At 37.2% G+C, this 22,497-nt stretch overlaps 1 protein-coding gene across 3 annotated transcripts in view; it reads right to left on the bottom strand.

Annotated features, from left to right (window-relative positions):
* Positions 1 to 505: 505 nt before the first annotated feature.
* The window catches only part of LOC117243196 (zinc finger protein 423 homolog), a 138,831-nt gene continuing 116,839 nt past the window's right edge, over positions 506 to 22,497 (bottom strand). Inside the window, exons 5-11 of one of the 3 annotated variants that reach the window (XM_033510466.1) lie at positions 16,037 to 16,275; positions 12,554 to 12,628; positions 12,084 to 12,226; positions 3,681 to 5,403; positions 2,537 to 3,475; positions 2,094 to 2,318; positions 506 to 1,898 (exon numbers count right to left, since the gene is read on the bottom strand). In XM_033510466.1, coding sequence (XP_033366357.1) covers positions 1,521 to 1,898; positions 2,094 to 2,318; positions 2,537 to 3,475; positions 3,681 to 5,403; positions 12,084 to 12,226; positions 12,554 to 12,628; positions 16,037 to 16,275 — 3,722 coding nt within the window. In that variant the 3' untranslated portion in view covers positions 506 to 1,520. Of the gene's footprint in view, positions 1,899 to 2,093; positions 2,319 to 2,536; positions 3,476 to 3,680; positions 5,404 to 12,083; positions 12,227 to 12,520; positions 12,629 to 16,036; positions 16,276 to 22,497 lie in introns of all 3 variants that reach the window. The other 2 variants (XM_033510467.1, XM_033510465.1) reach the window with 2 other exon arrangements.

The raw sequence follows: 22,497 nt of genomic DNA, 5'->3' as shown, positions 1-22,497 counted from the left end.
CAATATTTTCGCGATTACTAGCTTTTCTAATTTTCCTAAATGGTTACTATCCAAATGTTAAAGTCCAGTAATTAACAAACAAGTATCCCATAAACAGTCTTTATAGTGCTGTTAATTGTGTTGCAGTCCAATTAGTTGTATATAATCGATGACACTTTTAGAAATGCAAATAATCTGTATTATGTCATCAATTTTATTAACATATGCATTAATTAAAGTTGGGAATACTTATAAATTTTCTTCTTTTCTTATCCAGAGAGGAAACCGCAGCTGAATTAATTAACAAATTTTAAAGGAACTAGAAATTACTTACATTATAAAAAATAAGGTCATCTTCTTCTTATCTTTAAGGAAAGCTGTTAAGTTTTACCTGTCATATGTCTGAAAAAGGATAGTTAATAATTATATAATAACAATATAAGTAATAGTATAACACTATTTTATCGTTTAATAATTAGTTTAGGTATCGTTAACTAAAATGGGAAAGGAAAAGCGGTAAGAGCTGTTGATTTAGAACAATAATTTATTTTGTAAAGAACTATCTTATCGACTAACTAAGCCTAGTGGACAATTTATTGCATTCTGCTTACTTCAAACAATAATCGTCGCTTATGGTATTGACCAAAGTCAATAAAACGCTGACTAACAATACATTCTAATATTATTCAACGTATTTACAAGTTGCATCTGCAAATAGACGCTCTTTTTATCTTTTTCATTCCTTTAATAAGAAATAACGTTGCCTTTATGTTACAAAGTTCGTCCAAGTTGATTGTAGAATATACACTTCCTACGTAAGGAGTATCATATTATGCAATATCAACTCCAACACTTGTTAGACGATGAAATTCAACGCTGCGACTTATAGTAAAAATTTAACACAAAATAAAATTACATATTGACAACGTAAAGTTCACGAATATCTAAAGTCTAAAATAACAAAATATAATGTAAAATATTATCCACATTCCAGATTTTTTAAAGCTATTATATAAATTATTTAACATAATATATAATAATAAATTGAATTGCAAAGTATGCTGTACCATAAAATAAAATTACGCTTACAATCTTGTTTTAACGCATAAAATAATCTTGGAATAATAACAATCTTCCATAATCTATAATTATCCTGAAGATCAATTATTGATACAATAAAAATTCACGTGAACTATGTAAATATAGAACATTCTTGCAAAAATATGTTAATTAAACATAATCCAAAATGTAATATTCCTCGCAGTAATTTTTCATACAGCATCGGAATGAAATTTTATTAACTACCAACTACTAACTAGTAACTCTAAATTAATAAAATTTAACTGTATAATAAAAGAAATAATAAATTACCCAAACGAATAAATCAACATCTTATCACTCTGCCTATTAAAAGTAAAATTAATACAAAATCTGATTTAGTCCAAGAGTACGTTGGTAATCTCGTCGTTGTTTACTCTCGTACTGGACTAATTTCAAGATAATTATTTAAACGTTTTACTTCCTCGATTAACGAATAACGATCACGATTTCATCTTTTCTGGAACAGATTCCTCCACAAGTTCAGTTTTCAATTTCGTCTCAATTTCTGTTTCCTTGTTCGCCTTTTGATCGCTCTCTTCCACTTGTTCGTCCACGTTGATTTCTTCTTCTTCGTCTGCAACTATTTCTGAAACTATTTCTTCCTTTACGGTTATTTCTTCACCGCAGTTTCTTTCCTCAGCGTCTCTTGCTTTCGTTTCTCCAGTATTTTCTGCCTTGTCATCCGGTGAACACGCATCCCCAGGTCGATGAAATGTTAGCATGTGATGGTCCAATTCTGCTCTGAAGAAGAACTTGAGCGTGCACTGAGAACAATCGTAGGGACGAGCACCCAGGCCATGCTCTTGAAGCATATGGCTCTAAAAATGAAAGATTAAGGTTATTTGGACTCTTCCTATAAGTATAATTTCACATTAATAAATTAAAATTGTAGGAAACTAAGAAATAAGAGCAACGTTTCAGAAGAAATGAAATAAAAGTTTTTGTCGAAATAAAATAAATATTTTTAAAAATAATGATAGTAATCAGATGAAGAATGATGCTTCTTATCATACCTGGAGGCCGATAGGAGCTGTGAAGAGAGACTGACAAATGTAACAGCTGAGAGCGGCACATCCTGCAAAAGTGTGCTCTATCAAATGGCTTTGCAATTGTAAGGGACTGCTAGCTTCAAAAAGACACAGATGACATCGTAACGCCTCTATGGAAGTCTTTCCCGACATCTCCAGCTGTTCCTTCTTTATATGCTGTTGAATTTTTGTTTCTGTTGGCAACGACATCTGAGAAAAGAAACAAATGTTTCCGTTATTAAATTCTTAACGCAAAATTTTATTATTATGGTCTATTTATTATTATCTCTGTTACCTGACACTCTATACACGTATACGTGTCCGGCATAGATCCAGGTTTCTTGTATTCTACTAAACGATGTTTTTCCACTTCTTTAGAAGTCCTAAACTTCACCCCACAACCCTGACAATCTTTTGTTATCACTTACCTCGTTTCTGTCTTCCTTAAATCTGTTCTCTGACTCCCATGTATCCCTTGATCCATCCCATTGTCCATCTTTGTTATTGGATGTCCAAGTACCGTCACATTTAGATCTAGCAGGCTCATAAGGTGAATTCAAGATAGGTAAACCCTGAGAGTGACGAATGTAGCATGACTTGCAGACCCTTAAAGACTGTCCTCCACCGCTTATATGACTTGGAGGCAAATTGACAAAGTCATCAGCTAAATAATCTCTTAAACAAAGGCAACAGCTGGGATTCTGGTTCTTTTGATTGGGGCTGGGGCTGGATGTTACACTGTGAGAACCAGTAGAAGCTCTTAAGTGGTGTCTGGCGTGAAGACGACACTCCAAATCACTGATCAATGTCTGTCTACAAACTACACAAGCTGCAGGGAGATGGGGAAGAGAACCATCTAATCTTTGCTGAGGATCCACGTTCTCTAGGCTATGTCTTTGCACATGTTCCAGAAACTGTGACTCCGAAGCTAGATTTCCTCGACAAACGATGCATGTGTCGCTTAATTGAATCTTGCAGTGTTTCTGCAATTTATGTTCTGCAAGAGTTGCCCCTGATGGACAGACTTCGTCGCATATGTTACACTTGTGCCGACCACCAGGTTCATTCGATGCATGTTGAATCCTTGTGTGGGACTCCAGGTCAGTTCTAGAACGGCATACTTCCCCGCAATATGCGCAAGACATGCTGAGATTCGATATGGACTTGTTTGGAAGCTTGGATGGAGTGTGAGCAAGTTTCTTGTGGGCTTGCAGTTCGGCCTCGTTGGAAAACTCTCCCCTTTCACAGAGATCACACTGCTGAGCAGATGGATTTGAGTAATGTGGACGTTTATTATTGTTATCGCGCTGGTTCAGAGAATTGTTGTTACTGGAGGCTGGAGAGCGGCCTCTCTTTTGAGATTTGCCCTGTAATTGGAAAACATAGGTTAAAGTTTGAGAGGATGAGAAGATTAACTAGATTAGAATCTGAAGAATTGACTTTATTAATTAGATATATACTTGCTGTTTTCTTAGAAGATATTGAATTGATATTCGGTAATAATAATATTCAATGCTCTAATCTAGATCAAGAAGCATTCTTATCCTTACTCTTTATTTAAACATTACGTACTTCTTCCTGTAATCTGGGTAGTCTATCAATCCTTCCATTCTCCCGAGAATTATTCCTTATAGCACCTTGATGATCACTAGAATGATGCACTTGAGCAATATGCCTGTCTAGTAAAAACTCCACAGCAAATCCCTCTCTACAAATTGGGCACCTGTATAAATTAGCAGAGTGGCTAGCCAAGTGGAGCTGTAGTTCCAGCTCAGAACTGCAGTAAGTTCCACAGAAAACGCATCTTGGTCCTGAATTTCCAGTTATTCCCGGAGTGGAGGCCGGGCTTGTAACGACAGGATTGTTGTTAGAAACTGTAGGAGGTGCATGAACATTTCTCACATGGCTTGCCATTTCGGATTCGCTTCTGAAGAAGCTTTTACCCTCGCCTGGCGCATTTCCTGGTGAATTTTCATTATTAGACACTGTGCAAGCATTGCACCTATAAATACTGCATTCTTGACTGTGTTTTACAGCGAAATGGACCTGTATTGCCACTCTAGAATCGAAAGTGTCTCTGCACAGGGCGCATCTATAGAGATGATGAGCATGGCTGTCAAGTAAATGTCTTTGGAGGAGGTCCGGATGGGGATACAGCTTCTTGCAAGCACCGCAAGCATATTCTTTACTAATCTGACTCAAATAATGCTTTGTCAAGTGTACCAACATGTTCTCCCTATCTTGAAAAGTGGCTTCACACTTTGGACAAGGATGTCTAATAACGTCATTTCTATGATCAGCCTGAAGATGTCTAGCTAGGTGTTCTCTGAATGACTCGAAGTCTTTCAGTGCAGCTCTACATTGTCCACAAAATAGCGTACCAGCTGTATAATTGCTGACTGTACTGGTGGAATGCTTGTTGGTCAAATCAGCTGGCTCAGAAGAAGTTTGCTCTCTATATTTCTGATTCCTGGGACTCTTAGTTTCGTTGCTTCCATTCATTTTGGAATCTATATAACTTTTAACCTCCAATGGATCTACTCTTCGATTCTCACAATGTTGGAGGACATAATGCTCCGCGTAGGCTGCTGCAGAAGCACAAGGAATGCCGCAGAGAGGGCACATCATTAAAGTAGAACTAAAACCATCGGTTCTATGAATTGAGATCAGATGATCTCTCAAAGAGTCTAACGTAGAGAACTTCATAGTACACTGATTGCATGTAAATGTATTTTCATAGTGATCTTTCTCTATAGATCTCTCTGAATCATCCTGATACTTTCTTTCCTGTTCTTTGGATGATCCTTCTGGTCTATCCAGGGTTTTCTCACGTTGATAACTCATCTGTTCGTTGGTTCTATTTGTTGATGGGGATACTGCAACAGTTTCTCCACTAAGGATAGCCTGATGCATAGTATGCACGTGCATTTGCAGCTGTTGCATGCAACTAAAGGAATCTCTGGTACAGTACATGCAGGCTAATTTTAACGGTGAACTCAAAATTGGAGTCGTCGAAGCACTTCCTTGGGAACTTTTTAAGCCAGCCTTTGGATTCAACAAAAGGTTTAAAGATGGCGATGGGGAGCTTGGTACTGGCGGAGATGATGTACTATGAGAAGACACGCTTCTTCTACCATAATCAATGTCTTGAAGCCTGGCAGTTCCTTGGGATTGTTTCTTGTGAGACTGCATGTGAGATGTTAGAGCGGCTGCCGTGTTGTAGCCTCTGGAGCATGCTGTGCACTGATACGGCTTCTGGGTGTCGTGAGTCTTCATGTGGATCTTCAGATGATCGCTGGAAATTGAACATATACTTTTCTAAAAAGATGACTATTATACTAGGTATCGAGAATTTCGGAAATTTAATAATCTAAGAATTTAAGGCGAAGATTATGGAAACTTATGATCTTATCCACGACAAGATTGTCCCATATTCGAACCACCACAAAGACATCGAAAGATCTATAACGAATACATTCAAAGAAAAAGACCTTTCTGTGAAAATGAAGAAAATGTCACAAATCAATGCGAAATAACAAAGAACGACTGCCACAGAAATGTATGATAAAAATCTACGATAATCTACGTTTTACCCCTAACAATTTTTTCTTCGTTTAAACCAGAAACATACAGCTTCGACAGCTTCTAATAATATTGAGAAAAGCTGAATATAAAAAACGTTACTCTCCAGCCATAAACCACGACGAATAACGACGGAACGATCATGGCTGACATCAAAATGCTCGTATCGCGAATTTCCGCAGAATATCGCTTCTCGTCTATGACACGTTGACAAAAATAAAGAGACGCGGACGGATAGGTCAACGATTTCCCCCCTGTGCATGTGTCGCTGGACAAATGAATAATTCATCGAGTCGGTGGAAAACTAAATCCGTTATAAGGTGAGGTCACCGGTTCGGTCCAACCGGTCAGTGTCTCGGTTCGTTCAGAAACGAAGACAGACGGCAAATTCGCTCTTGCACTTTGCGTTTGAATAATTCATGTGTGTGCCAGGATTATCGACTGGTTACGCTCTGGTCGTCCTATTATCGCGTGTATCGCCTCTCGTGCGACTTTGCTTTGGCGAAATTTCGGTAAAAAATCGAGAACGCAGATCGATATTGACGAGGATGATTATTTTCCTACGTTCTCAGCTAGACGTTCCGAGACTTCGGGTTTCTTCGAAATGTTTATTATGCAGGATGGCTTAAGCCACGATAACGACGTGCATTTAGAAATGATGTGCATATTCATGCAGCTATATGGCGATGTTTCAGAAGAATTATGAAAAAGGTGTGTATGAATATTAGTATGGAGATAGATGAGTTAGAAACGCTTTAGAAGTCTCTTTCATGAATCGATCTGATATTCTAGTTTAGAGTTGACTGTCTGGAGAACTGAGAAGAACATATTCATCGCGTTGCTCTTCGTGGAACGTGCAACTATTCGTGAATACCGAAAGTAAGGTACTTTGGAGCAAAAGATTATTATTATTACTACACAGGTATCATCACAAATATATTAATTACTGTTTACTCTTAATATAGTAGAGCTTCCTTTGTACCAACATTTATTCTAATTGTATTATTAACGTTTATTGTAATTGTAAATTGTAATATATAATGGTAAATCATCGATGTCTTTTTACGTTTCAAATATGCATATATTTTTACTAGCGCGATGTATTCTTTCTGTTATTCGATCGAGTGAATTTTGATTATAAGAATTTAGTACGAAATTAATAGTAATTAATAACTGTCAAAACGAAATACGACGTGATTAAAAAACTCGAAAGTAGCTTAAGTGGAATAGAATTAAGAAGAGTACACGATGTTGGAAAAGTGACAATTAAAGCAGACATTAAAAAACGAAGATACGATATTGAAAATAATCCATTATCTGATGTAATGATTGAGATGAGATCATTACGATAAAGACGATAACTATACTACTTCTATAAAAATGGAAATAGTAAGCGAAAGTGGCGATGAAGAAGTGTCTTCATTTGAAAAAAGAATCTAACTCTATCCAGTTACTCGTGTTGGAAGAATTATGTGGCTCAGATTGAAAAGTTATGTAGAAAAATCGAAACGTTGCAAAATAATATCCAAGGAAAGATAATTCAATATGAAGGTATTATAAATGTAATATAAATCTAGTATTATAAATCTGGAATAAATTCAACGAAGAACAGGATTTTTACTAATACGCAGTCAACTATTTCACATGATCAGAATTTGAAAACATTGCATTGATACTAAAACTAATGAAATCGTATGATCAGAACTCTGTTGTTAATGGTCGATAACAGTGAGATTTTTTATTGAAAATTTTAATGGTAAATTTAATATTCCGCGATACACGCATAAAATTTGTATTTTCTTTAAGAAGACATCGAATCAGTTGACATATACTAATATATTTAGAGTACCTGAATATCAGACGTTAGAATAATTTTCGTCAAATTAGAAGAGAGAAGATTGATTTTATTTTCCACTTACGACAGATGATCTAGCGATAAGAGCAGGCCGGGCGTGTATATTGATCGATCTCGATGGCCGTATTCAGATCTCTCGTGGCTGCGGCATCTATGTAAGAACCACAGGGGTTTTCACCCTTTTGTTGGGTCACCCAAGCCGACCGTCGAGCCGGAGAACGAATAGAGATGTGGCGTAAAGATCCAGCAATGCGATTGTAATAATGGCTGACAGGCTAAGTCTTTGTTACGACTTTTTATTTTCATCCCTCGTCAGATTAAAGAAAAACGCTATAATACCCCTTGTAAAATATCGGTATCCGAACACTGCGAATTTAAAACACGAAACATCCCTCTTTTTTCTGGAAATTGTAACTTCTGTACTTGTAAATCAGATTTTGTTAATATATCGAATCACGTTAAATTATATCGAATTGTATTGGATTATATTCTTGGTTTGTGCCTCATCAAACCATGTAATCGTAAGTGCTTTCATTGTAATGCCATGGTTTCGAATTAATTTCAAAATGAGAATTGATTTCAAAATAAGGAGGCTTCTCGTCGTTGCTTTCACCGTAATTTTCTTCTTTTCAGCATTACGACTTACAATGCTGATGATGTTATTTGTAACAAATTTTACAACTTTTTCGTACGATATATGGAGGTGCTGTGAATAATTATGATCACAACTCTATGTTTAGGTGTGTCATAATATTAAAATAAAACTGAATATACAACGAACAAAATATTTCTCCTTTCGAATGTAAAGAATTGGAGTTTGGAAAAGATTAAATTTCCTTTTAAAATTCTGTTTTTCTGGCTATGAAAAAATACAAACTCGATGTTGATTTTCTTATTATATTACTATTTAAAACTCTTTCGTATGATATATGCAGGTGCTGTGAATAATTATGATCACAACTCTATGTTTAGGTTTGTCATAATATTAAAATAAAACTGAATTTACAACGAACAAAATATTTCTCCTTTCGAATGGAAAGAATTGGAGTTTGGAAAAGATTAAATTTCCTCTTAAAGTTGTGTTTTTTGGCTATGAAAAAATACAAACTCGATGTTGATTTTCTTATTATATTAATATTTAAAACTTTTTCGTATGATATATGCAGGTGCTGTGAATAATTATGATCACAACTCTATGTTTAGGTTTGTCATAATATTAAAATAAAACTGAATTTACAACGAACAAAATATTTCTCCTTTCGAATGGAAAGAATTGGAGTTTGGAAAAGATTAAATTTCCTTTTAAAATTCTGTTTTTCTGGCTATGAAAAAATACAAACTCGATGTTGATTTTCTTATTATATTACTATTTAAAACTCTTTCGTATGATATATGCAGGTGCTGTGAATAATTATGATCACAACTCTATGTTTAGGTTTGTCATAATATTAAAATAAAACTGAATTTACAACGAACAAAATATTTCTCCTTTCGAATGGAAAGAATTGGAGTTTGGAAAAGATTAAATTTCCTCTTAAAGTTGTGTTTTTCTGGCTATGAAAAAATACAAACTCGATGTTGATTTTCTTATTATATTAATATTTTCATTTAATAAATCAATAAGTAATCCGATAAATGTTCTAAGACGTCTGAATCGGCGATCTTGTGCTTCAAAATTGCATTGATTGTAATTCGTAACTGTATTTTAAACTTGTTCTAGTTTTAACAAACAGAAAGAATCTGTAATATCGTAAATATCTTCTTAACATAAGATTGAAATGAGAAATTGTACACACTCGTGAGACTTTCTTCTTTCGTATTTCGTCCAAACTGAAGATACTTTTTAACGTTAACAGATTATATAAACAGATTTAAGTTAAGTGAAATTATTATTATTAGTTGCTAGAACATAGACAATAATAAAATTCAAGATGTACCATTGTAATTAAATTTCGGCAATAAACGCCCAATAAAAAAAGGAAAGGTCAAACGTCCTCGTACGTCCACACATCTGCTATATACTTCTCGTTTTGAATATACCTATGTTATCACCAGTTTTCCAAGATTTGGAAAACTTCCTTCGCGACTCTATATCTTCTTTTAAACTAAATCTACAGAAAATTCCCCGAAGCGGTTCAAATATTTAGACAATCGTTACGTTAGCGTTAATTTCGTAGCTTGTAAACATTTCGCTTATGTATAGCGAAAGTTAGTAAAGTTATCGCAAAAATGGCGAAAAGTAATTGAAATGGCAACAATGGTACACAGATTGAAAATAGTATACGTAAAAGAGAAAACACGTTTTTCAACTTGGACTTTCCAACTTCCTGTTCAATCCGATATATTTTGTAAAAAAAATCAAGTCCCATTCTGTGATTCCTAAATAAATAAATAAACAATAATAATAACAATAACTAGCTCGCGAATGAGTCAGAAAGAACGTAACAGGATTAACTCCGAAGAAGAGGCTTATCTAAGCGATCGATCCATGACCGCGGCATAACTGCACGAAGTGCATCGGCGAATGGACAGCATCGAGGCGCTTGATTACATCTTAATAGATAAACGATAATAATAATTGACTGGAAACTATCTGGGGGAGAAAGTAGCAGGATTAACTCCTAGGAAAAAGCCTATTTGACAGAAGTCGTGACCGCGACATAAGTGTACGAAGCGCGTCGGTGGACGAGCAGCAACCAGGCACTTGACTAATGTTCTACCTGTTGTCCCGTAACACCTATGCGCCTACCTGTCCACTCACCTGGTGGAGACGCACAGAGGAACGGGGGGGCCCTTCTCTTCTTGTATTCACCATTCGTTCGTTCTATGTATATGTATATGATCACGGCCATGTATTCGAAAGAGAAAGAGGAAGAGAAATAGAGAGAGAGAGAGAGAGGGAGAGAGCATGTGGACGACACTTAAAGGACGAAAAGGTGCGTGTGCTCGCCACCCTTGCGGGTCTCCAGTCGGGTTATACCAGCTTAGCATTTCAATAACCTCGCGAGTGAACGCGAGAGAAAAGGGAGAAATAAAGATAGAGGAAAAGAGGCCGTTTGGGGCGGCACGAAACGAACGAGGGAGGAGGGCAGGGGAGAGAAAAGGGGGTGGAACAGAAAGAGTCACGTAAGAGAGTAAGCTTGACTAATGCCAGCCGGGGCCGCGGTCGTCGCTTGATCATTATTCATTTGTCAAACGATGGATCGGTCCCCCGGAATATCGGCCTTCGCACGACTTTCGTTTCCACTTGCCTTTCCGGTTTTCTGTCTCTTTTGGATTAGATTAACGATGATACGTATCGTTGTTTAGCGTTGCGTACGTCGATTTATCTTTAGGAATTTTATCAACCCTTGGAATTAGGAGTCGCGTGAAATTTTCTTACGAGTTTCAACCATACTGCGTAAAAAACCTACCAACTCTTCATAATTTGAGATAATCATAATCGAGTAGATTTAGTTCGAGGATTAACGGTATACGATCGAACGAAGTATAAGAAGTAAGGTACAGAAAGTAAGGTACGAAAGAAGTGCGACAGAAATACAAAAGAGGTACGAAAAGGCTGTAAAACGAATGAATGGTACAGATTATTCTAAAGAAGAAGTGTACTCCCAGAAAAATAGAAAGATAGAGTTATTCCATTAATGGTTTATAGTTTATAGTTTGTTGGGGAAAATAAGAGTCTCTCGTTTCAGGGGCCTAATAAAATGCTTATACCTAAAAGAAATGAACTTATTATTTTTAATGCGCAAAGACTTCTGGTTTTGAAAAAAACATAGCTTCATTTCTATCGGCTATACTTTATTATCTCTTCACACGATGTTTATCAATGGCTTATTATAATTCTTGAAATTCGAGGGGTCCACCGCTGTTTCAATGGAAAGTACTTTTCAGTTTTCTTTTCTTTATATTTGTTTGTTATACATTGCCCATGGACTGTTAGGGTCATTCGTTGATTCGACAGTTTCTAGCATCTTGACAAAGAAGAAAAGCCAGCCGTGATTATGCCACTTATTCTTGCAACAGACTATTTCGTGTTACCGAATGAAAATAAGCAATCAGCTTTTGGCAATTTTCAACGTGTATATTTAATACATCAAGCTAAAAGGTTTCTTCTGATATTAACAAAAATAAATAACCGTAACAAGATTTAAAAATACACGCAAGTCTAAACTGTTTCTGAATCTAGCAAATTGAAACATGAACCAGTTCGCGAATAATTAGAATGAGGAACGATGAAGCCTTTTAAGGACGAATCAATTGCTCGGAGATCGGAAATTATCCTTGAGAGATGATCGTTGTTAGACAGCGGATGTTTATGCAAATTCATATTTTCGGCCCTATAGCCAAAGGAATGGAATCTAATCGAGAACTTATTTCGATCATTAAATATTACAACGTACAGTATACTTTGGATATCTTGTATATTATCATACGCGTTCTGTGCATTTTTACACTTTCGAATTTCCCATAACGCATAAAAATCCGCAGTCTACTTACCGTGCAAGTTAAATGCCGCAGAGACTTCTATGCGCACTTACCTTCTGGAGAAAGCAGCGTCGCAGTGCGTGCATCGATATCTTCGGTCTCCTGTATGAAGTTTCACGTGTCGATCTCTACTGCGTTTATGTTTGAACAATCTGGCACACCAGTTGCATTTGTATGGCATTTGATCTCCGTGGCTCTGCGACATCAAAAGAGGGAATCGAAAGTTTTAATATTACACGTGAGACAATGACGAAACATCTTTCAAATTTCCCCCCTTTTTCAATCGAACTTCTACTAACTTATTTTATACGAGACTTTTCTAATCGAACATTGCTAACGTATTTTTCTCATTTAAAATCAGATCAAACACGACGTAGCTTAAACCACGTTTAAACGGGCACTGGACTTACGTGAAAAAAGATCTTTGTCCAGCAACACCGAACCTACTAAAATAAAATCATTGTCCAGGCAGAGTGGACATTGGACTTACCGGAATAGCAGTTACACTGGACATTGAGCTTACCAGAATAGAAATTACACTGGACATCGAACCGTGAAGAGCTAATATCAATCCTCGATGAAGTTGATCAAAGTGACGCTGTAAATTAAATTGGCAATATGATAGAAAATAATAACACGACTCATCAGGGATTCTTTGCTGGCGGTTCGAAGAGCAAAAGAATTGACGGGCAAGAAAGTTGCTCGTCGAGGAATTCCCCGCGGTGGTTGTCACCCAGGTAGATCGGTGTGACCGATATGATCGCGAACGGGCCGGGTCATTCTCTTTGTACAGTTCTTTTTATGCTCTCCTTTTCTTTTTTCCCTATCTTTTTGTCCTTTTTGTTTCTCGAGTCGGTCTTCGTCCAACGAAATAACCTCGGCACGTACGACTTTCGAGCCGTCGGCTCCTTTGAAGAGACAATTCCGGACGGAAGGGCGAAGCGATCGCCTTCTTCTTGAAGACCTCTGTATCGTGACGTTCACGAGGTTCTTGGATGCGAGCAAGGAAATATGAGGGATTTGGATAAAATTTGAAAGTTCGTATTACGAGGTGTGCGTAAAAAGTAATGAGATAGATCTCGGTTCTCGGGAATCCGTAACATTGTATTAATGTCGGCATACTGTTTCAGAGTAACTGCGCCTAATACGGAACGCCTAACGTGGATTTTAACAGCTGCCCAAAAAAGGGAAACGTGACTTCTTTCCGATAAAACTAATTTTGAAATACGACGAGATTAATAGACGTTTGTATGCTAGGATTTAAATGTTCTCAAGTCATAGCAAAGAATGTGAAAAATATAGAAGATGTAAAAAATGTCACACGCGGCAAATTACAACGTTCTGAGCCCAAACCGTGTCGGCCGTGTTAGCTTTACGAAATTTCGAGATGCAATAATTCAGTAACAAAATAATCTGCTACGTTATTGAAATGGACGTGATACTGAAACACGCGGAAAAAGAAGTTTTGTATTTCTCAATGCCATCATCATCTTGAGTTTCTGTCGAAGGTAACGAGGAAACTGACTCAACAGCGAAGCTGGTTCCATTGAATGTACAATAAATCGTGAATCTATGTTCTGCGAAGATCTACAAGAAGATCTACAAGAATGGAAAAATTCACGATCCACTGAGCTACGCAAATTCTGTAAAAGTATAAATGACGCGAATCCGGCCTTACAGAAAAGATCAAGTTACTCGATTAAGAATAGGCCATACAAATTGGACATAGTCCTACTACATCGACAGAACTGATCCAAATACGACTTTTTTAAACTTCATTTAACATATTCCGATCACCTGTTCTAAATACAATATTAAAAAGGTACAACATGGTCCAACTAATTCGCTTGTTTCTTGGCACGTACGGTGTTTTCTACGCGCGGTCTTCAGTTACAGAAGAAACCAAAAATTCGTTGCACTCCGTAGAACTCGTTCGGATTAGCAAAAATTTGAGAAGAAAGAGAGCAACTTCACATTTTTGGATCGGTTTCGCGAAAGAAGGGGTCATCGAGAGACGGAAAACAAGCGTCGCAAAGTATGTTGAAGCAGAGGCTTCGCTCTTTGAAACGAGACTGTGTGTACGATTTCTTTTTCACGAAACTACGGTTGTTCAAGCGTCGACAATTTTTCGCTCGAAATTTAGCGATCCTTCAACCTTACTACGTACTGTATATCAATCCACTCGTACGTTAACAAAGAAAAGAATAAAAATTGCGAAAATTTCAACATTCCCAGTGGTATGCCGCGCGATTATAAAAAATGTTCTAATCCGACCAATCGTACGACTTCCGTGGTCTCGTAGAAACGAGAGACAAAGAGGAAGAATGCCGGAGGCAACGGAGGAAGATTTCATAGCCGCTGAACGAAATTTATCTCCGCTATCCGGCTCGTATCTGCGCTGGAAGCGAAGCGCGATTCAGCTCGCGTATGTGGAAGCGGCTTTTATCGAGGCTTGAAAAGCGTAGAGGAGAAGCCGAAGCATGGAGAACCACCTGAACGGAGCAAACCTGACCGGTACAACCTGTTATGGGCCATGGAACAGATTTTGACCCGACGATGACCCGCCGACGTCGACTCAGACGCGGAAGAGTCGCGCTACTCCTAATACCACCGCCATGCAAAACAGAAAAATCCGAAGAGGCCACGCGTCTTACACGCTTGGAACGTCCGAACGTTCAGTTACTTCCGGTTTCCAAGATGCTCTCGACTCAGCAGTTAATCTTTTCGAGATAGATGTTTCTTTTAAGAACGAACGTTCGAATTTATTTTATTTGTTTTTCATTCATTTTTAATCGATTATCTGTTTCTTACGAGTGACATACCCTTTGAGAAGCTTCATAGAGAAATAAGAAACGGGCGAATATAATACGCACGGAAGGTGAACACGCAAAAAGGAAGGAATGCCTGACAAAGACCTTAAACGAGGTTTCAAAACGAGGGGGAAAAACAATCGAAAAAGATCGAGTTGGCGGGTATGCAAATTGGCTTGTATAGGTACATAGTTATACTGCCTGTTTGTAAATGAGATTCGTGCAATCGTTGGCGGCAACATGGGTTCGACACAGAAAACAACGGATCGTTAAATTGAATCAGAGCAACGTTGTTGGGCAATTAAGACGATAATTTAGAATTTGTAAAATAATATTCGATGGGTGGGATAGAAGCCCCTGCATTGTTTGCAAGTAGAAAATCCGAGTGAGTTTAGAGTCTTATTGCAATTATGGCAAGTTCCAGACATTATAAATTTTATAGGGAACTCAAGCCACGAATTTCTTTCCATTTTTTAAATTATGCAATAACCAACTCTGTATTTAATTGTATTCTTATAGATAGGTTGCGCTACACGTATATCTGAGATTTGTTAGTCCTTTATTCGTTAATCATTTAATTTCAATTACGTTAAATCCTGATAAATTGCCGACGCTGAAGTTTACCTTTCAGAAATAATATGAGAGTGATCAGCCACTGTAACTGATACATCAGATCTGAACGTGATGAAACCAACAATAAAACAACTACAATGAAACGTAGTACAACACGAAAAGGGATTAGCTAGGGCTACATTAGGAGTAGGTATATTTAAACCTTCATACTTAAAATCTCTTGGAATAGTTAAGCCGGCAAATGCCTCAAGTTCTAACAAATAATAACTGTTTTAACAAAGTAGTAACAAGTTTTAAAAAATAATAATAATAATAATAATTATACTGACGCGATCGTTGGCTCGACGCCAGTCGAGGAACAAGTAATAATACTCGACAATAGCTATTCATAATCGAAAACATTATGAAAAATTTTACAGTGAAAAGAAAAGAAAAAGAAAGAACGAATAATCATGGATATTGATATTCGTGTTTCCTTAGGTACCTGGATAATATGAAATCGATAATTTTATAAAGAATGTAAAATTCATCGATCGACCCGGTTTCTAAGATGCTCAAATATACCTACTCATGATCGAAGAAGTCTTGGAAACTTGGAAAATGAAAAGAAAAATTCAAGGTACCTGTTCGTGCTTCTTCAGGTAGCTAAGTCGAGGAAATGTGCGGTCACAGAATTGACAAGGATAAGGTGCGGTAGCGTTGGTTCCGTCGGCGTTGACACCAACGTCGGCGTCGACCTCGGGCTCCGACGGGAAGCTCGCCGATGTCGGCGTCGCACAAGAAGACGGCGTCTCTCCGCCACGTCGCGAGTTTGCACCGCCATCCTCGCTCTGCCATGACGAACTTCCGGTGCCCAAGGCCTCTGCAATTCAAAGCAAAATTTCCTTCCAAAAATCGTTCAAGTTCAATCGATGGAAATAATTTCACAAGAGTATAACAAATATGACGTATTTTATATTATATTATTTGGTGGATATGGGAAATGAGAAGAAATTGTGACGTGTAAGAGATATAAATGCTTGCTCGTTTCATGGTGGACGGACGGGGATAGCCATTTGTATCAATATAGTAAAGAAGAGGAGGGAATAGTATAATATTAAATCAGCATAGAAAGTGGGAAAAGAATTTTAGCGTTTGTTTTATTTCTCATTTTGTTGTTGAAATAGCATGGTAAAATTCCTATAGATAAATATATCCTTCTTATGAATATAATTATATATCATGGATAATTTTACATTTTTCTAGACAAGTCATAGTTGAAGGATGAAACTTTCTAAATTTACACATTTATCATCAATTAACGAGTAACATTAAGTTACTAATTAAACGATGAATAGATCTACTTTTGATAAAACTGATCTTCTGACATTGGTACATTATACTCTTTTTTTTTTTTACAGAAATGTCATTAAACAACTGTGCTTATATTATTAATAATCGATAAAACGTTCTGTCCCCAAAAGGATTGATTTTATTTAAATTAGCAACCGAATTCGCAGCAGTGATGTCAAACTTTTGACGTTGTAAATGCCAAAAGTCAGGAAACCGAGGAACGAAGATGAAGAAAGGGAGAAGCCCAGGCCTAAGAAACCAAGGAATCAAAATCTAAGAGCCAAGATACCGAGACCAAACGACCAAAGAACTTCTCGGTTTGCAGTCAACAAAGTGTCGATCAAAGAACAGCGTCGATCTTTCATGCACACGGAACAACAGTGGCAAATATTCGTATAAAGCGATCCTTTTCGGGGAACAGGTTTATAAATGTCGTAAGACGGACCTGTCCCATAAATGACCTTACGAACTCGAACACGCGTAGGAATATTACAAGAGGTCTGGCTGACCTTAGCTCGCCCGTTACGTGTCTCTTTATATCGTTTTCGTAACGAGTATGCGGTGAAACTGGTACCATTAACCCGTGAACGTCGTCAAGAAGCTTCGTCGTTCATCCTCCGCGAGAAGACTGGTCCTCTTGTCCTTTTGATAGAAGAAAAGCACATTCCTCGCGGGAATTCTCTACTCGGGCTTTGCCTCCTCTCTTCTTTATCCCTCTATCACCCTGTTATCCAATGTTCATACGGCTCATGCAGGTACACGCTTGTTCAAGTTGCTTCGCGAGGACGGAGATCGTTTTCTCGAGACAATTTGTCGGTGCCTATGTATTTGGCTTTATTTCAGACCCTTATCTATTCGATTCTTTCGGAAAATATTTCGAGAATATAAATAAGATAATTTGATATAATTTGTATAATTATAGTAATTAGTATAGTTTAATTAATCCAGAATAGGTGAAAATTCCAAGGAATTCTAAATTATAGAGATTTATATGATATGGATATTGGGAAATTATATATATAGCGCTTCTAACATATACATATATATATCCCTTGACATCCCTTATATATCCCTTATATATCCTTTGATATTGAATTTTTTTCTATCATGACGATTAAGAGAGTAATTAAGAGCGGCAGAGTTAGATGTGACACCATTGTATATTTGGAAGCATATAACAAATTCGTAGCTTTAAATAACGTAATTAATACGTTTGGTTACTCATACATCTGTTTTCCAATTATCATTGGCAAAATTAGACTCCAAAGGTGAGTTCAGGCCGTTCAATATTTATCGTCAATATTTCTCAACATAATTAAAAATTACTAAAAAACTAACGTAGAAAAAAGATATATAATCGTCAACACATTGTTATCATTAAATCACACACTGTTAATATCATCGAGAACGTTTCAGAACTTCGAAATATTGACCATAAACATTGATAGTTGGTAGAATTCTCAAAGGTAGTAGAATTCTCGATAAAATAGAGTGTAAAGAAGTAAAGAAAAAAAAAGAGAAACGCGTCGTAGAAAGAGAAAACCGGTGACAAAGGAGACATCCGGACGAGGCGAATCGAATAATTAATAATTGCCAGGAATGAAGAAGACTCCCACCGGGTCAGATAGAGCAAAGTGGCCCTGGTAAACGGTGGAAATGACTCGGCTAGTTGGCCGTTTCCTCATTTGCCCAGTCCACACGCTGGATCCGACACCCACCACTGGATTTAAGAGATTTTGCGGAATCCCGCCGTCTCTTGCTCGCTTTGAAACACGAACGCGATGAGAGACACCCAACGAGATCGGATCACGGACGTGGATTCGTTTAAATGGGTCGCATCCTCCACCCACGCGGCCTTCACGTTTTTCCCCCTTTCTAGCCTTCTGCGATCGCGTAGAAACTTACGCGATGTTGGATGATTGCTTAAACGACGATCAGCAAGATTTTTACATGGATGATCTAGAGTCTAGAAGATTCTTGGAGGAATTAGAAGGAAGCGCAAAGGGCGTTGAGGGATTTGAAAGTTAGGCTGACAACGAGGAGGGGCGGTTGCAGTGATCGAAGTTTGCGTTTTTGATTGTTGAATCGCAGATTTGCTGGATTGTATAGTTCTTGAGTACTTTAAGCTCTCATTTTCTGTTTTGCCAAACTTCTCAATTAAATGTTGATGTTATTAAATCTTTTTTATTCTTGACGTTCCGTATCTATGTTTCCAGATTTTTGTATCTACAAATTTTTATGTTACTCTACTATATATGTATATATTATTTTGCTTTGCGGCTACGAGATGAGATTGATGTACATAGATTTCTCATTCACATTCTCATTTGACCTTAATATATACTAGATTGTTACATATATATTTAAACATACTCTTAATTATACTCTAGTTAATCTACGCTTAATTGTTTAAATTTAATCTTTGTTACTCTGCTATATTCATAATTTTCCGAATATTTCTGCTAAAATTATCTCATTCTCGTCTGCTTATTTGAGGCAATTCGCAATGTAAATACTTATTGCAGTAGGGTTTTTCTTTGGAGTTTCACAGTAATATCGATGATTTCTCAGTAAGACCGATCGATTGCAATCGTGGATCTCGTGAAAAATCAGGTGTCCCTGCAATTGTGCAACGTGGGTATGGGATCGAGGCACTCGCCCAATTGGCGGCATCCAGCATGACTCACGCGCGCCTCTTCTTGCAGAAAAAGAGACGCAGCAGATCGGGTGAGCACGCAATAAATATAAACCGAGCTGCCGATCGAGCGTACGAAAGCACCCAGCTGACCCCGTCGTCGTCAACAATTTGGCTTCGATTGCCAACAAATCAGGATCAAGCCTTTCGTCAGCCCATTCATGGAAAGCTCCGATCGTTCTTCGAAATCTTTCAAAGACCCATCTTTCAAAAGGGTGAATTCTAATGCGTATTACCTTTTCAACGTCTCTAAAAGTTGTTGCAGACTCAGGTTATTTTGCAAAGAAACGTTCGCGATCTTTACCCTTGTTGCAGTTGGTGCGTTTTACGTATTTTATAAATTCTGAAAATTATATTTTTATTGAGTTGAAGATCCTACTAACGTCTACTATTAAAATGATTCATTAATCAATAGTTCAAAATTCACTAAAAAACTGTTAAAATTCACAGAGAAGCGAGCCGAGAAACTTGGAAAATATTCGAAGAACATTGCTTCCTTTCGAACATCCCTAATTGCTAAAAGAGCGCGAAACGAAGTTATAAAGTGAAAATTACATTTCGTAACAGTAGATTTTCTGATTTCTGCGAGGAGAGTACAGGTAACGTTAATCTAAAACGAATGACAATTCCAAATTTACTTTGGTCATCATTATCATCTAGAGAAGAGTCTAACGTTCGTATAGGACATACATCTGGGAAATGTATTTAACACAAAGATTGCTGTATTAGAGATTAGAACTGCATTTATTGCAACGAAATCTTAGCAAGTATCCGACCAATGGAACTCTTGTCGTCTAAATTTACTCGTTTAAACGACAACTTCTATCATGAACGAAAACTGACCTACATAACAAGGATAACCATCATACGAACTGTTCGTCCCCCAGTCGGTTCTACCTTATGCTCTTTCATTCACGAGCTCGCACTGAAGGGTTGAAAGGATTTTTCAAGCCGAAGGGTTGAAATTATCTCTCTTTGTCTCCCATTAAATGAGGAATCCATTCGGATACAAAATCGGAACAAAAGTCACTTGTCTGAACGATAAACTAAGAACTCCAATTGTCTGAAGTAATTTTTCTCCCCAAGTTTAAGCTGCGATGAAACTGGCCACGAAACTCAACAAATTCAATGTTCGAATTCAATGGAAAGAGCAATGTTGAAAAAATGTGAGAACAGCGTTTCTCAAAGCTGGCGATGAACGCTCTAAAGAAGATCGCGGATCGATGAGTGATCGAGAAGAAGATGCGAGAGTTTACGAATTCCGGTGGAAAATGGGGGACGATAACGTGAAAACGAGTAGAAGCAAGGACGCGAAGGCTTGTTGGAGGATTCGAAGGGGGTTTTATTTAGAATCTCGATTCCGTCCAATCAGCGGCGATGTGTCATCGACGCGAAAATAGTCGCACTTAACACTGGCAGCTCTTTTCTGCGACCTGCCGATGCCAGCCGTATTGCATTGTGTTTTTATCTTGTCCAAGTGTTAGTGCGAGCCCATACAGCCTCCCTTGTGGTCGCATGTGGCCGCGTATAATGTTGTCACCTCGTGCCCGTCGCTATTTATAGGATGCTTCGACCACGCTTATTAATAGGGGGCCGACTTAACGCCTTTGTTAATTGTGACTTATGTTAGCACGCGAACCTCTGACAGCCCTCCTCTCGTCAGACCAGTGCCAGTGGTTTGCGCGGATTTTTTCATTGACGTTCGTTGTACGTTTGATCGTCGATCACAGATAGATTCCAATAACCGGTTCATTAGGGTTTTGGTAATTTGAATCTATTATTCGACATGAAATTTTGACGATTCGTTATTGCGAAGATTGAGTTATTTACGAATTGCTGTTAGTGAGACGTCGCCGATTCGAGCATCGAGTATTTTATTAGGGTGATTGATAATTGGAATTTTTTTTTAGGCTGCTTTAATTTCATAGGTGGAGATTAATTTGATTTCTAACGAAGAAATTTTAATAGATAGATTATTTGAGATTCAAAATTTCGGTATCGATTCATTAATTTCGATTTTGGTAGTAAATTAATTCAACACCTATTTAGAAACTAGTTTACTGATCGATTATTCCAATTATGGTTTTTTCGAATATTATATTCTCATCGATCTTACGAATGATCGTGTCGAAACATTGAATCCTTTCAATATATTGAGATTTCAATAGTTCATTGATTGGAAATACATACGCATAATTAATTAGAAATTCGATAATCGTTTACTGCGACTGGCTGCTACAGAATATTTGCACTTTGACAGCCGATCGTTCGAAGTTTATTTAGAAATCTGATGATCAATTATTGCGTCTGGATATTGGAATTTTTCAAAATTCAGGAGTAATGGAATGTTGCCGATACGTAGTATGCAATACTAATTAAAAATTTGAAGATCGATTATTGTTCGTGAATGATCTTAGAATATCGAGATATTTACAATTCGTTGATTCTATCTTTAAGTAAAATCTCGTTAAATAAATTGCTATGATTTATTTAGATCCTGCTAGAACGTTGAGATATTTATACCTCATACTACCGAACTCTTCTGCAATTTCAGAGTTTGATAATCTATTATTTCACCTCCCAATTGAAAGTTTAATGTATCCGATTATGATATGTGATTAGCCTAAAAGCTTAGAATTCCGATAATCTAATTACTCTAATCATTACAATTTGCCACCAAAATTGCGAAAATTCTCAGAATAAACCACCCTCTTGTTATATATTAAAAATCGCATAGTACAATAAAAGTAACTAGTTCCCTAAAATTCAATGCAAATAAGAAAATCTACGGAAGGAGAGTTGTTGTAATTTCGATACTAAATCTTGGTGTAATCTAGAGATTTATTAGAAGAGTGACATGTGGCAACTAATATATAATGGCAAATGTCAACTTTCCTAATTGTGATCTATGATGCCCATTCTCTAAGGTCTAAATTGAACAGCGTCAAATTGATATTACGTATGCCTTCTCCAACAGCGAGGCTTTCAGAAAATTCTATCAGACAGTCGATGATGCGTTGTCATCGTGAGATGCTCTTAATAACGTAGAAGTTAACG

This window comes from Bombus vosnesenskii, unplaced genomic scaffold, assembly GCF_011952255.1.
Source record: "Bombus vosnesenskii isolate JDL3184/JDL3185 unplaced genomic scaffold, Bvos_JDL3184-5_v1.1 scf7180000013265, whole genome shotgun sequence".
NCBI lineage: Eukaryota > Metazoa > Arthropoda > Insecta > Hymenoptera > Apidae > Bombus > Bombus vosnesenskii.
The sequence above is the reverse complement of the archived record's forward strand: the minus strand, read 5'-3'. Positions and strand labels throughout refer to the sequence as shown.